The sequence below is a fragment of the Melanerpes formicivorus genome, unplaced genomic scaffold (assembly GCF_026170545.1).
Source record: "Melanerpes formicivorus ecotype bairdi unplaced genomic scaffold, bMelFor1.0.p_v2 SCAF_45, whole genome shotgun sequence".
Classification (NCBI taxonomy): domain Eukaryota; kingdom Metazoa; phylum Chordata; class Aves; order Piciformes; family Picidae; genus Melanerpes; species Melanerpes formicivorus.
Window position 1 is genome coordinate 3,815,249 of NW_027142397.1, and position 14,771 is coordinate 3,830,019.

Below are 14,771 nucleotides of genomic sequence, written 5' to 3' on the forward strand. Positions count from 1 at the left end.
CTGGGTTTGCGGCTTCCCAAGCATACACACCAAGGGGAGTGGTCCTGCTGTCTTACCAACATCTATTTTCCACAGTGAAAGTGTTTGTGCAGGTGAAGTGCCAAGCCAGACAGGGCTGTAATGCTTATGCCATGTCCTAGCAACTTTGATTCACTTACTCTTTTCAAATGAGGAGGCCTTTGGGGAATTCAGCTGAGCTGTGTGTTTGGAGATTGTTTTGCCTCTGTGTGCAATATTCTGTTCTTTGTTTTGAAAACACATTTCCCTGGAAGATTAATTTTCTCTTCCTCCATAGTTGCCATCTCAGGTGCTGGCTCTAGTTGCACCTTCCTGAAGCTTTTGTGGTTTCACAGAGTCAGTGCTCAGCAGAGCTGTGCTTAGCATAGATCCCACCTCAGATACTGAGCATTGACAGTGGTTTGAAGGTCTTTGCTTTCCCTCTCCCTGATCCTAGGTGCTGATTTGACTTTTGTTGACAGTAACAGATTGCTAGAGGTAGTAATCTTCAGATCAGTACATCATGCTTTGGCAGGAGTCAAAATCAAGAAGACAGAGCAGCTGCTGTGGAAGAACATTATCCTGTCAGGTTATTTGTGGAGGGTGCTGCAGGTTGGAATGTGTTGGACAGTGATCATCCCATGTAATAAAAATGGAACAAGCTCAGAAGAAATGAACTCATACCAAATAGCTTACTTAGGACTCAAACACAGAGGGATGGAAACTTTTGGAAAAGCAAAGCTGGCTTAGTTCTGCATTTCTGTTTCTCCCACAACAAGGTTGGAGGCTGTTAGGAGAGGTCTAGTTGGGGGGAAAGTGGCATGAAATGTTTCAGTATTGTGACCCAACACGTAGGTTTTGCGGTGTTCAGAGTGTTTTGTGCTGGTCATGTGAGCTGTCAGCCACTTGTAGATAACAATTTTCCTTCTCTTTCTAAAGGATCTCAAACATCTGAGCATGAACTCTTCCTGGACCCCAAGATATTTGAGAAAGGTCAGTTAGACTTAGTCTTGCAAATGGATTTTGATCCTGATCTGTCTTTTCTTGCAAACTCCTCTGTCTGCCCTTTCCTGTAGCACATGGTGTGTCTGCTCACTCTTGTTACAGACCAAGGCAGCACTTACAGTGGTGATCTGGAGTCAGAAGCAGTGTCCACTCCTCATAGCTGGGAAGAGGAGTTAAACCACTACACCCTGCGATCAAATGCGCTGCCAGAACCAGATCCAGAGCTGAAGCAGTTCTCCAAAGGGGATGTGGAGCAGGACCTGGAGGCAGATTTTCCATCAGGTCAGTATAATGGGAAGGAAAATTCCACAGTTTTCTGAGCAAGCATTGTACCAGCATCCTGCTTGTGAAGGGTTTTCACGTGGTCAAAGTGTGTGTTTAAAGCTGCAGTAGCACATCAGCTCTGCTAAAAAAATACTATTTCTGAGATGCTACTGGTGTCTTTAAAGACAGCACTCTGTGGTGGAGTCACCCACCCTGGAGGTGGCTAAAAGGCCACGTGGATGTGGTGCTGTGGTTTTGTGGTGGTGGCTCAGCAGCGGTGGGATTGTAAGCTCATAGGTGAGTGGTTGGACTTGATTCGTAGAGTCATAGAATGGTTTGGGTTGGAAAAGACCTTAAAGGTCATCTAGTTCCAACCCCCTGCCATGGGTAGGGACACCTTCCACTAGAATAGATTGTTCAAGGCCTCATCCAACATGCCCTTGAACACCTCTAGGGAGGGGACATCCCTGGAGGCAACCTGTTCGTGTGTCTCACCACTGAGAATTTCTTCCTAATCTCCAGTCTCACTCTCCCCTCCCCAGGCTTCAATCCATTCCCTCTCCTCCTATCACTACAAATCCTTTATTCTCAAAGGTCTGTTCCAACCTCAACTGTTCTATTATTCTGCAGAAGCCTTGGCAGGAGTAGCAGGTAGCCTTTCTTGACTCTTGAATTTATCACTTCTGTGTCCCTAGGTATAATTCATGCAGGTGGTGCAGAAGAATCTGAGAGTAGCTGAATAAGTAGACCCACTGTTGGGGGGTCTGACAGTTGACTCTCTTTATACAGAAATGACATCATTGCTTAGTTCAGAGATTCATAGAATGGCTTGGGTTGGAAGGGACCTAGATCCAACCCTCTGCCATGGGCAGGGACACTTTGCACTAGGCCGAGCTGCTCAAAGCTTCAAATTCTTGAAATAATGAATTATTCAAAGGCAAAGCATTATTTGAGTGTCCAGATGTGATTGCCAAGTGTTAAGGTCTCCCATAGGATCTAAGTGACACTTCTACCTGGGCTGTTAAATCATGTAATTAAACTCTTAATGGTGTTGGTTTGACTTCAGACTCATTTGACCCTCTCAGCAAAGGACTGGGTTTGCATTCACGCTCACGAGCAAGACGGAGACATAGAGATGGCTTCCCACAGCCAAAGAGAAGGGTAAGGAAGGACTTGTGGAGCACCAGCTCCTTGCATTTCAACTCATAACATTCTGTGTCTGCTTGTACTCAGTTAACTGCCCCAGGGTGAAAAAAAGTCACTGCTCCAGGGTGGAAATGAGAAGTCACTTTAACCACGCTGTGTGTTTTCTCCTGTTGTGCTGTAGGAGCTAAAATGTTTAGCTAGAGCAAATGCTCTGTTTAGGGAAGAATGTCTCTTAAATGTGTGCCATTTCAAAACTCTCCCAAAGAGATGTCTGTGGGTAGTGCCATAACACACAGGAAAGGATGCCTTTCAGTGCAAATTATGTCACAGTGAGGACTGTTGGCATGGGTTGCACCTTTCCTGTAAAACATGCAGGTTTGTCCACATGTTGCAAACACATGTGGGCTGTGTAGCCATGGCCCCTGTATAGCCATTCAGAAATACATAGAGCCACTGCACAGCCATTCAAAAAATTACACAGATATCCACTATATATCCATGAGTATATATATAGGTCCATTAAATACATATTCATTTAAAAAGTACATATTTATCCACTAAAAATATACATGTGTGTATTTTAACATACATATATATACACACACATAAAACTATGTAATATACATATAAAAATACATGTCTGTTAAAAAGGTACAGATAGGGAGAGATACAGATAGAGATAGAGGGAGAGATACAGAGAGAGATACAGAGAGAGATACAGAGAGAGACAGAGAGAGGGAGAGGTACAGAGAGAGAGATAGAGGGAGAGATACAGAGAGGGATAGAAGGAGAGAGACAGATATAGAGAGATAGAGGGAGAGGTACAGAGAGAGTGAGATACAGATAGAGATACAGATAGAGGGAGAAATACAGAGAGAGATAGAGATAGAGGGAAAGATAGAGAGAGAGAGATAGAGGGAAAGATAGAGAGATACAGATAGAGGGAAAGATAGAGAGAGAGAGATAGAGGGAAAGATAGAGAGATACAGATAGAGGGAGAGATACAGAGAGAGAGATAGAGGGAGAGATAGAGAGAGAGATAGAGAGATAGATACAGAGAGAGATAGAGATAGAGAGAGATAGAGATAGAGACAGGGAGAGATACAGAGAGAGATGCAGATAGAGATAGAGATAGAGAGAGAGAGAGAGAGAGAGAGACAGGGAGAGATACAGAGAGAGATGCAGATAGAGAGATAGAGATAGAGATAGAGACAGGGAGAGATACAGAGAGAGATGCAGATAGAGATAGAGATAGAGATACAGATAGAGATAGAGATAGAGATACAGATAGAGATACAGATAGAGATACAGATAGAGATAGAGAGAAGGAGAGATCAATCTCTGTCATGAGAGTAGAATTTTACCATGTCAGCCTAATGACCTTTTGCTGTGAGATGAAGCTAAGCTCCCAGAGATGAAGATTTTGCTAAATCTTGATTTGTTTTGATTTCTTTCTTTGCCTGCAGGGCAGGAAGAAGTCTGTCGTTCCTGTAGAGCCCCGGAATCTGATGCAGGGCTCCTACCCAGGCTGCTCTGTTTCTGGGATGACCCTGAAGTATATGTATGGGGTAAATGCCTGGAAAAACTGGGTCCAATGGAAAAATGCACAGGAGGAACAAGGGGACCTGAAGTTTTCAGGTAATGTTTTCTCTCTCAGTGGAAGCTTAGTTGAACTAAGAGCACTTGGTGTGGTGTTGTTCAATTAAAAATCAGGATTAGATATTACTGAGTTTAAAATGTCCATAGGTGGAGGAAAGATTTGATGGAATACTGTCTTAAGGTATCATCCTGCTTTTAAAAACCATGGAAACATTCCATTCTGTAGTACAGATTGCATTGGGTTGGAAGGGACCCTCAAAGATCATCTTGTCCAAGACCCCTGCAGTGAGCAGGGACACCTCCATATTAATCTGTTACTTATCAAAAGAGGCTCTAAAATGCCAGATTTCTTTCTGACATTAGAAATGTTGAGGTTTAACCTCCCTTGTGTGTTCATTTGCATGCAGGAATTCTTCATTTGTAGTGGGGATGCTTTGTGCATCTGAGCTGTTAGCAGGCCACAATTCTAAGTGGGCAGCACTAACTTGGCTCCATCTCTCCCATCTGCAGTTAACACAGGTTGGAGATTAGGAGCAATATCTTGACCTTAAGAGTGGTCAAGCGTTGGAACAGGCTGCCCAGGGAGCTGGTGGAGTCACCATCCCTGGAGGTGTTCAAGAAACCTGTGGCCATGGCACTTTGGGACATGGTTTAGTGGCCATGGTGGTGTTGGGTCGAAGGTTGGACTCAACGGTCTTGAAAGTCTCTTCCAACCGATACAGTTCTGTGATTCTCTAAGATCTGGTAGTCCTGCCTGTGCGAGGAGATTTAATCTGTTGGCTGAAAGGAATTTTTTCTGCTCCTTTTCTTGGCCACAGTTCGTCCTGTGAAGCTCAAGGAGGACATCCTCTCGTGCACTTTTGCTGAGCTGAGCTTTGGCTTGTGCCAGTTTATTCAAGAGGTGCGGAGACCAAACGGAGAAAAATATGATCCTGACAGCATCTTATACTTGTGCCTTGGAATTCAGCAGGTAACTCAGGAATGAGGATATTGCTGAGACTGCACAGGGCTTGCCCTGATTGTTTGTGCTTTAGAGCCATTGTCCCATGTAGCTGCTTGGGTTTTGGAGAGGAGACAAGAATGTCGCTTTTCTGTGCTTCATTCTTTGCCTTGGTCCCCATGTTTGACTCATTGCTCTGGGCCTTTTAATGTCCTCTCTCTTTTTATGATGAGAGAGAGCAGGCTGCATTGTAATGGGGAGGAAAGTGGCATTCAGGGCTTAGGGGCTTCTACCTAGACACAGACCTTTGGATTTAGTACCTTTTGGATCCTTCTTCATCCATAAGAAAGATTTGTTCCTCTGAATATTAGAAATACTCTAATAGAATATTCTGTGATTTGCTTTATGATGAAGTGGGTTTGAACCTAAAGTAGTGACACAATGCTCTTCTAACACACAAGTGTACATGGAAGAGGTTACCCACAGCAGAGACTGAGCTCCTTCAGTAGCTAGCCAGGGCCTGAGGTGTTGGCAATACCTAGGGAGAAAATAGAGTGTGAACTGTACCATTGCCATTAATAAACACTAAGAGTAATGGTACTGAGCCCTTGCTACCTGCTCTGAGACAGCTGCAATACAAACGTAGGAGAATATAAAACTCAGTGTAAAACTCAGTGTTTCATATATTTCTCTCAGGGGCTTTTCATTTCAGACTAGCCAGCTTGTTCCTTTCCTTAAGCAAGTCATTTGGAGACAGGGAATCAAAAGCTCCTTCTGGTGTGGAATTACCTTCATTGGTTTGGGGTTGTTTTTTTCTGTCAGTGCTTGGAAAAATGCAGAGTTGAAAGTCCCAAGTGCCATGGGGGAGGTTTAGGAAGCAGCAGTTTCCTGCACATCCCAGTTTTGAATCATTTATTGAGGGCTTATTTACTGATGCATGCTCCTGGCTTGTAGAAAACTTTTCTCATGTGCTGCTTGGCAAGAGTTGGAAGGGGCTTTAACCCTGGTGCTGGAAATTGAGCTGTTGTAGCAGCTTACTGCTTGGCCTGTGTCTGTTGTCAGGAGCTATTTAAGTCCTTTACAACAGAAAACCACTCAATGACTCTTCTGCTTTTTATAGGCAGACTTCTTTCCAAGACTGTTTAACATTTAGAGGATGCTGAGTTTTTCAGGAAACAGCTCTAGAGCTTGGAATCTTCCCAATCCCACCCAAAATCTCTCTTTTCCTACTGCGGGGCCACCCCCAGCCCCCCCTGCAGCACATTTGATTCGATTCCCGACCGAAGATTCCAAGGAAAGCGTTTCGGACCGTGAGGCACACTTGAGACAGGAAGAAGGGAAAAGAATCTGATGTGTCCTGTATCTTCTCTGCAATGTTTTGTAATCACAAACTTCCTCTTTGTGTTTTTTTTTTCTCTTGTAGTACCTGTTTGAGAATGGTAGAATAGATAACATTTTTACCGAGCCCTATTCCAGGTTTATGATTGAACTTACAAAACTTTTGAAAATCTGGGAACCTACAATTCTTCCAAATGGTAGGACAATTCTTCTGTTTTGTGTAGCTGCATGACAAAACCCTCTTCTAAAGTAACATTTTCCTCAGTGCCAGGAAGAAGAATGTGAGCTTGAGGCCATTCCCATTAGTCTCCTCGTTCTCCACCATGTAATTGTTTGTGGTAGACTAGCCTCATGGGTTTCATGTCTGTCTCTACCAGTCCCTCATTACACTTCAGTGTTTCCCAGAATCCCAGCATGGTGAGGGGTTGAAAGGGACCTCTGGGAATCCTCCAATCCAACCTCCTGCTAAAGCAGAGGGCACCCAGAGCAGCTTGCCCATGATCACAAGGTCCAGGCAGGTTTTGAAAGTCTCCAGAAAAGGAGACTCCACAACCTCTGGGCAGCCTGCTCCAGGCCTCCAGCACCCTCACAGCAAAGAAGTTTTTCCCTTGTCTATCTTTTCCTGCCTCTGATCAGCCTCTCAACTCCCTTATAAGAAAGGCTTCCCATTCTGGTAGTCAACATGCCAGTTCTTCTCTTGCCTCAAGTTTTAGCTACTCCTTTATTGCATAGAGGAGCCAGCATTGCAGCTAATATTCAAGGTGACTTACTGCAAATACCAGGTGCAGTGTAATCCCCTGCTAGCACTGGCAATACTCACGAGGAACCCAAGGATCACATTAGCAAATCATTGGCATCTCAACTCCACCATTTCAGGTTCTTCTCACCTCAGTCACTTCCAAATTAAGAATTCCCAAATTCTGCAGATACTTTCAATTGGTCTTCAGGTGTGGTCATGCAGCTTGTGAAGCTGGGCACCAGCTGCACTGCTGGTGCTTAAGATCTTTTTTTTCTTCAGAGTATCAGCAAAACTTGAGTGATGTTGACAGCTCCATACATGGATCCAGGACTGGCTTTGCATGTAGAAAATGGAACTTTTTCTTTAATCCAGAAGTAATCCAATTATTTATACAGAGAGTGATGGGGAGCTTTAAACAATAAAATCTCTTCCAAGCCCTCATACCTCCTTGTCCTAACTGACTTCCAATCCTCACAGTGGGCTGTTTCTCTACAAAGATTTTGCAGTTTGAACTTAGGAATTCCACACTTTTGTTGCAGTTGGTTGACTGGGGTTTAATGCAGGGAAATCAGAGTTTAGTGAGGTTCTGCTGGTGTCTGCAATCCTCCTTTCCATCCTTCTCTCCATTCTTTAGGTATTGGAAGACCATGCTGCTCCACAGCTTGGTTCTCCATCTCCCCCTCTCTCTCCTGTTGCTGCATGCAGTGTTCTTTGTTTCATTAGAATTAGAATTGCTTATAAGAGGTCTGAATGAGATCTGCTCTGTGGTTCATGATTAGAGAAGGTTAGCTGAAAGAGGACTTCAGTGCATCTCTGGCAAAAAATCCACCTACTTAATTTGACTCATTTCTGCCTTCCCACCCTCCTCACGTGTGATGGATGTGTTCAGTGCTTCAGGAAAATCCTGAAGGCCTGCTAGAATAGACACAGCCTGGAAAAGCTCTTCCTTTGTAACTGAAGATGGGCACAGCCCTAAAACTGCATCAATAACTCTCTTCTTTCCTTCTTTCTTTCCCCTTTCCCCATTGTCTCTCTAGGTTATATGTTCTCAAGAATTGAAGAGGAACACTTGTGGGAATGTAAACAGCTGGGTGCATATTCCCCTATTGTTTTATTGAACACTCTTCTGTTCTTCAACACCAAATATTTCCAACTAAAGAATGTCAGTGAGCACCTGAAGCTGTCCTTTGCCCACGTCATGAGGCGCACCCGCACGCTGAAGTACAACACCAAGATGACTTACTTACGGTTCTTCCCACCCTTCCAGAAGCAGGAGGTAGAGTCAGGTGAGTCCTTAATGATCATCTGCATTTTGCTAATTCATAGAACCTTGGGTTGGAAGGGACCTTAAAGATCACCCAGTTCCAACCCCCTTGCCGTGGGCAGGGACACCTCCCACTAGAGCAGGTTGTTCAATGCCTCGGCCAAGCTGGCCTTGAATACCTTCAGGGAAGAGGCATCCACAGCCTCTCTGGGCAACCAGTTCCAAAGTCTCACCACTCTCATACTGAAGAACTTCTTCCTCAGCTCCAGTCTCAGGCTGTGCCAGGGGAGGTTTAGGTTGAATGTTAGGAAGAAGTTCTACACAGAGAGAGTGATTGCCCATTGGAATGGGCTGCCTGGGGAGGTGGTGGAGTCACCATCATTGGAGGCGTTCAGGAGGAGACTTGATGGGGTGCTTGGTGCCATGGGTTAATTGTTTAGGTGGGTTGGATTGGTTGAAGGGTTGGACACGATGATCTTGAAGGTCTCTTCCAACCTGGTTTATTCTAATTAATTCTAATTAAAACTAATTCTAACCCTGCTCTCCCTCAGCTTCAAACCATTCCTCCTTGTCCTGTCTCTATCCACCCTCATGAAAAGTCCCTTTGCAGCCTTCCTGTAGGATCCCTTCAGGTATTTATAAGAAAAATGACATCCTCCCTGGTTTTCTGCTAGATACTTACCTGTTAGATAGTTCTTGGTGATTCTCTAGAGGAGAGTTTGTTGTTGCCCATCCAGCCGACCAAACCAACTGACTGACATGTGACAGACGATCAGTTCCAGTGGTGTTTGTGTGCGCTGCAAGCTCCCATCACTAGCTGCAGGGAGAAGCAGCTAAGGCTTACTCATGCTGATTTTTCACTGAGCTTCTGTGATGCCATTTCTGTTTGTGCAGAGAAATTATCTGTAGGCAAAAGGAAACGCTGTGAAGAGGAGGAGATTGCAACAGCAGTGGAAATGGCTGAAAATACAGACAACCCCCTGCGCTGCCCGGTCCGGCTCTACGAGTTTTACCTCTCAAAATGGTGAGTGACACAGCTTGAGTTTTGGTCTGTGTGCAGGCTCAGACAGGCAGTTGGGCAAGGATCCCACTCAGACCTTTGATGCCTGTGCTATGGGCCCCTTTCTCCAGCTCCTGGTCCCTCAGTGTGAGTGCAACTACGCAGAGAGGACTTCCAGTGTGAGCACTGCTGATATCATCTGCTGCTGGTGTTGAGAGTCCCAGAGAGATGTTTTCTTTGAAGGCCTGGTGACTCACCCACAGGGTGTAAATGTGGATGGGGGCATTACTGCCATGACCATGGCACTCTCAGCTCCTTTGGTTCCCTGCCATCATGGTTTTTTTTGAGGAAAGGTAGGAAAAATGTGAATTAGGTGAACCTGCTGTTAGCTTTTGCCTGCTGACAAGTGAGGTGAGCTTTTATTGAGGAGTTGGAGACTGTCTAGCAAGGACATAGAAATCATTTTGTCTCTCCTGTTTCTGTATAAACATGAGTTAGATCATTGAGCAGGTGGAATATGATGTTCTGCTCTCTTCAAAGAAAATACACAGGCAGAATGAAACAGCCTCTCATTAGTGTCAGCTAAAACTCAGACAAATCACCCTCAGAAACACTCCTACTGAGCTTACTACAACAGGTCCCATTCCTTAGGCAGGGACATGCCCAGCAGCTCTTAGTCTCCCTCTTCTTACCTTCCATGTCTTCACTTGCATATCATTAGAAGCTTTTAGCTGTCCTTGGACTGGGAAAACATTCACAATCCTCATCATACATCATAGCTGAGCACCTGCAGTGGTGCAAGCAGCAGTGAAAAATTCACTTTGCTGTTTTAATGTGAATATTGCAAAGCCAGGTGGGAGGGATCCATGCTTTGGAGGGCTTTTGTGTCTTCCTCCCAGAGCCTGGAAGCTGCCTCAGAGTCAGACAGGCAGTCTGGCAAGCCATAGGCTGCACACAGGCTCAGCATTCTGCACCATGAGCAGGGAAGAGAGGATTTAGTTTTGCTAGCTCTGGAACATTCCCTGTGCCAAAGTGCACAGCAATTCTGGAATACTAGAACCTGTTGCATTCAGAGAAGGAACATCAATCATCAAGATGCCAGTACCCTTAACTGGATGATGCTCTGATTGAAGGACCACATCTATAAAGAAGCCACTCTTAATTTTGTGTCTTTATAAGCAGCTAATGCTAAGTGACCCAGGAACAACTTAACTGTTCCTTAAGGTGAAGAAGGGGGAAAGCAAATCACTAACAAGAGATCTGAATGATTCTCTTCAAATCACAGAATCAGACTGGCTTGGGTTGGAAGGGACCTTAAAGTTCATCTAGTTCCAACCCCCCTGCCATGGGCAGAGACACCTACAAGACCAGGTTGCTCAAGGCTTCATCCAGGCTTGAAGCCTCCACAGCTTCTTCTAGTGCCTCACCATCCTCATGGGGAAGAATTTCCTCCTAATGTCTCATCTCAATCCAGTTTCTTCCAGTCTGAAGCCATTACCCCTTGTCTTGTCAGTACAGGCCTTTAGAAACTGTCCCTCCCCAACTCTCTTGTAGCCCCCATCAGGTACAGGAAGGCTGCTTTAAGGTCTCCTCAGAGCCTTCTTTTCTCCAGGCTGAACAGAATCACAGAGTCAACCAGGCTGGAAGAGACCTTCAAGATCATCAAGTCCAACCAATCACTCAAGCCTGACTAATCAACTAGACCATGGCACTAAGTGCCTCATCCAGGCTTTTCTTAAACAGCCCCAACTCTTGTAGCCTGCCTTTATAGGCGGCTGCTCCAGCCCTCCGATCATCTTCATGGCCTCCTCTGAACCCGTGGCACGTGTTCTCACCTGTGTCATTTCCTTTGCTGTCTCTCCTTGATGTTTTGGTGAGCAGGACCATTACTGCTGCCTTCTGCTAACAGCCTCTTCCTCTCTTTCCCTCGACAGCTCTGAGAGTGTGAAGCAGAGAAGTGATGTGTTCTACCTTCAGCCCGAGCGCGCCTGTGTCCCCAACAGCCCCATGTGGTATTCCACACTGCCAATAGACCCAGGAACCTTGGACATCATGTTAACAAGGATTCTAATGGTGAGGGAGGTACATGAAGAACTTGCCAAAGTCAAATCAGAGGACTCTGATATTGAGTTGTCAGACTAAGTGAAGTGTGGGGTATTTTTTTCCTTCGAATACACATCGGAAGCACCAAACTGTGAATACATCCAGCCTTTGGAAAACGTGTATCAAAACAGCAGCAACAAAAAAGCCAAGAGAGTGTCACCTACAGGCATACTTTGAACCACAGTGGATGTACAAACCTGAACTGGAAGGAAAACAAGCTGTGTAAGCTGCAAAGAAAGAAAAAAACCCAACAACCCAAACCCACCACCACCCAAGCAAACCCAACCCAACGTCCTGTGGCACCGATAAACCCTCTGAACAAAGTGAAGATGAACTGAACCTGTTTGAGTGGTGCATCAAATCCTTTCTCTGTTGAGGACCCTTTTTCTTTCTTTTTTTTTTAAAAAAAAAAACACAAAACAACCAAGTTGTGAGATGTTTTTAAGGAGAATGGTTGTGTGTAAAACCTACCATAACACTGTCGGGGCACGGAGAGCTAGACTGTGGCTCAAGGTGGCTTCTCAGCCCGGTGTGGCTGGCAGACCTCGCTGCCAAAGAGCAACGTGGAGATCCTAGAGCTCTTCACGAGGACAGGAGAGGAAGTGATGGCACTTAGACAGACACCTTCTGTTGTAAACACACACCCCCACACCCCCCACACACACCCCTGATTCGATAAGCTTTTGGAAACTGGGATCCCGTGCTGGGCAGGCAGAAGCTGCTGTCTGAATGGACAATGTCTGGTGGCCGTTCGGTGGCCCCGCGACGCCAGAATCTAGCTCTCGGTCCGGGCTGATCCCAGCTCCAGCTCTGCTTGGGCCTGGAGGTGGAAGAGGTGCTGTAGGTCACACTTCAGAGCAATCACGTGGTGAGCATTTCTGGGGTATGTTCAGGACAGTGGCTGTCCTGGGCTCTGTGCAGAGAATCCCTTTCCTAGCCCAGTAGCTCTGCAGTCTGTTGATATAACCTAGCAAATACTGTGGTGCGCGGAAATCTGTTCTCCCTTAAGGCAGCTTTTCCTTTCTCCTCTCTCCCTGCCCTTCTTTTGGGTTATTTTATAAGGCAAATCCAGAGGGCCCCTGGCATTTCAAATGACTGAGATGTGCACTCTCGTTTTTCTCTCTTTCCACCTTTGCAACGTGCTCAGTGTTGTGCAAAGGACGCAGTATTAACTTCTGACACCGGAACTGTGGTAGCAACTTGCCAGCTGTGTTGTTTTTTTGTTTGTTCCCAACCCCCACCCAAAGAGATTTTAGCCCTAGTGCTGGAAATGGAAAGAGACTGTTTGAAGGCTTGGCTGTTCCTGTGTCTTTTTTATGAAGAGAAAAGCTCCCCCACATTGTGTTTAGAGGACAGGACATTACCAGGTAACTGTCTGCATCTCCATGTTCTCAAGCTATAGATGTGTGTTTCAGACGGCCAGTGGTCACAAACGCATTGGGAACCCAAGCTTCTTTTTAAGGAGTCTAAGAAACTGTCTGGTTTTTAACCTAGCTCTGGTCAGTTATCCATCTGCTGTAACAGGGGGCTGAGATTTGATCTTGTCACTAAAACTTCAAGGGATGAATCCACAGCCTTGAATTATAATTCCTTTTCTTTTCTTTTCCTTTCCTTTTTCTTTTATCTTCTTTTCGTTTGGTTTGGTTTGGTTTATTTTGTTTTGTTTGGGGCTTTTGTTTTGGTTTTGGGGGGTTTGGGGGTTGTTTTTTTTTTTGGGGGGGGGGTTTGGTTTTTAATGATTTTTTTTTTTTCTAGCAGTAACTAAAGTAATTTAACAAAAAATAAAATCAGAAAGTAGCCTCTTGACGTTGTGTACTCAGTAGTCCTGTCCCTGCCTGTAACAGATTCCACTGATGTATTTTTTAATACAGAAAAAAAATACTTATGTGCAAAGTAAAACCTGCCCCTGATTCTGTCTGATCCAAGCCCATCTGTGTCTGTGATTTCTGATCAAACCCTGCCTTCCTCCCACCTTCCTGGCCCTGCGCTGCCCTGCCAGCGCCCTCCCCCGAGGCTCAGGGATCCTCCTGCTGCCGGGGTGTGGGTTCTGGGTGCCCCAAACCTGGCCCCTCCCCGTAGCTGCAGCAAAGAGGGAGACAGCAAGCACTGCCTTTTGGGTTGGGATGGCTGATGGAATGGTTCAGGGAAAAATCAAATCGCTGTGGAGAGATCAGTGTGGAGCTCGGAGGGGAGAAGGGAAGCCTGAGCTGTGTCTGCGGCACACAGGTGTGCCCGGAAGCTCAGTGTCAGGAGGAGAGGGGAATGGGCCAGGAAGTTCTGCATTTCCTGGACATCCCCATCCTGGATGTCCCCTCCCAGGAGGTGTTCAAAGCCAGGCTGGATGAGGCCTTGAGCAACCTGGGCTAGTGGGAGGTGTCTCTGCCCATGGCAGAGGGGTTGGAAGTGGATGATCTTTATCCAACCCAACCCATTCCGTGATTCTTTGAATCCCCTGCAAGAATGCATCTGCCTGTGCCTGCTCCTTCCCTGACTGCCTGGGAGGAAGCAGGGCAGCAGTCAGGAGAAGCTGTTGGCAGGGCAGGCTTTTGTTGGGTGAGCATTGCCTAAAAATAAAACCACATCCAAATTTTCCCTTCATAGAGGTGAACAGAAATATCCCCCCCGAGTAGCAGGCTGTGTCTGTGTCACCTGAGGGAGGAGTCTGCAGATCCTCACTCTTGTCTGGGGACACTTTCACATGTTGTTTTCCTCCCCAGGTACTTGGAATGAGGGATATTTGCCTTTGCTCTTCCCTCAGCAAAGGAACTCAAATCCCTGTAAACTTGACTGGCTGAAAGCAAAGTTGTTGAACATTGTGCTAACTCCTTTTACTTGGTGTCTCTGAGACGAGAAAGGTTCCAGTGCAGTTCAGGGACAGCAATTAGCAAACTCAAGTGGTTTCAGTTTCAATTTCTCCGGTCAGGTCCCTCCTGCTTGGACACTTAGTCAGCAGGTGTGGGTCTGGGGTGTGCCAGGGCCTTATCACATCTCTCCTGCTGAAGTTATGCTGATTTACAAAATGGATTATCTGGAAGGAATAAAATTATTGATGGGTCATGCCCAGAGGATCAGAGTTCAGCACCAGCACGCTGATAAACCCACCTCAGGAGATTGCTGACCCTGCAGTGCTGCTTAGTGCTTGAAATGTTCTTTTAAGGAGAAAAATCCTGCTGCAGTCTCAGTGGGAACAGAGGAAAAACCAAGATGAGCATGAGAAAGAAAAGTAGCAGGTGGTGCTTCCTGCTAGCAGGGTTCAGTAACTTCTCTTTTGGGTTTTGCTTTGTGAGGAAACTGCTTTGCATGTGCCAGAAAGGACAGGCAACAGCAGAGTGGGTGGTGGCAGAGGAGCCAGGCAGGGTGCTGGGAAGGGCTTTGG

General features: G+C 45.9%; 1 protein-coding gene across 8 annotated transcripts in view; it reads left to right on the top strand.

Moving 5' to 3' along the window:
• The window catches only part of LOC137451647 (zinc finger MYM-type protein 4-like), a 53,120-nt gene extending 40,033 nt beyond the window's left edge, over positions 1-13,087 (top strand). For 7 of the 8 annotated variants that reach the window (XM_068159314.1, XM_068159315.1, XM_068159317.1 and 4 more), the window contains 9 exons: positions 937-990; positions 1,105-1,284; positions 2,333-2,427; positions 3,879-4,050; positions 4,830-4,981; positions 6,375-6,486; positions 8,066-8,314; positions 9,187-9,316; positions 11,227-13,087. In XM_068159314.1, coding sequence (XP_068015415.1) covers positions 937-990; positions 1,105-1,284; positions 2,333-2,427; positions 3,879-4,050; positions 4,830-4,981; positions 6,375-6,486; positions 8,066-8,314; positions 9,187-9,316; positions 11,227-11,434 — 1,352 coding nt within the window. In that variant the 3' untranslated portion in view covers positions 11,435-13,087. Of the gene's footprint in view, positions 1-936; positions 991-1,104; positions 1,285-2,332; positions 2,428-3,878; positions 4,051-4,829; positions 4,982-6,374; positions 6,487-8,065; positions 8,315-9,186; positions 9,317-11,226 lie in introns of those variants that run through there. The other variant, XM_068159321.1, reaches the window with a different exon arrangement.
• The last annotated feature ends 1,684 nt before the right edge of the window (positions 13,088-14,771 follow it).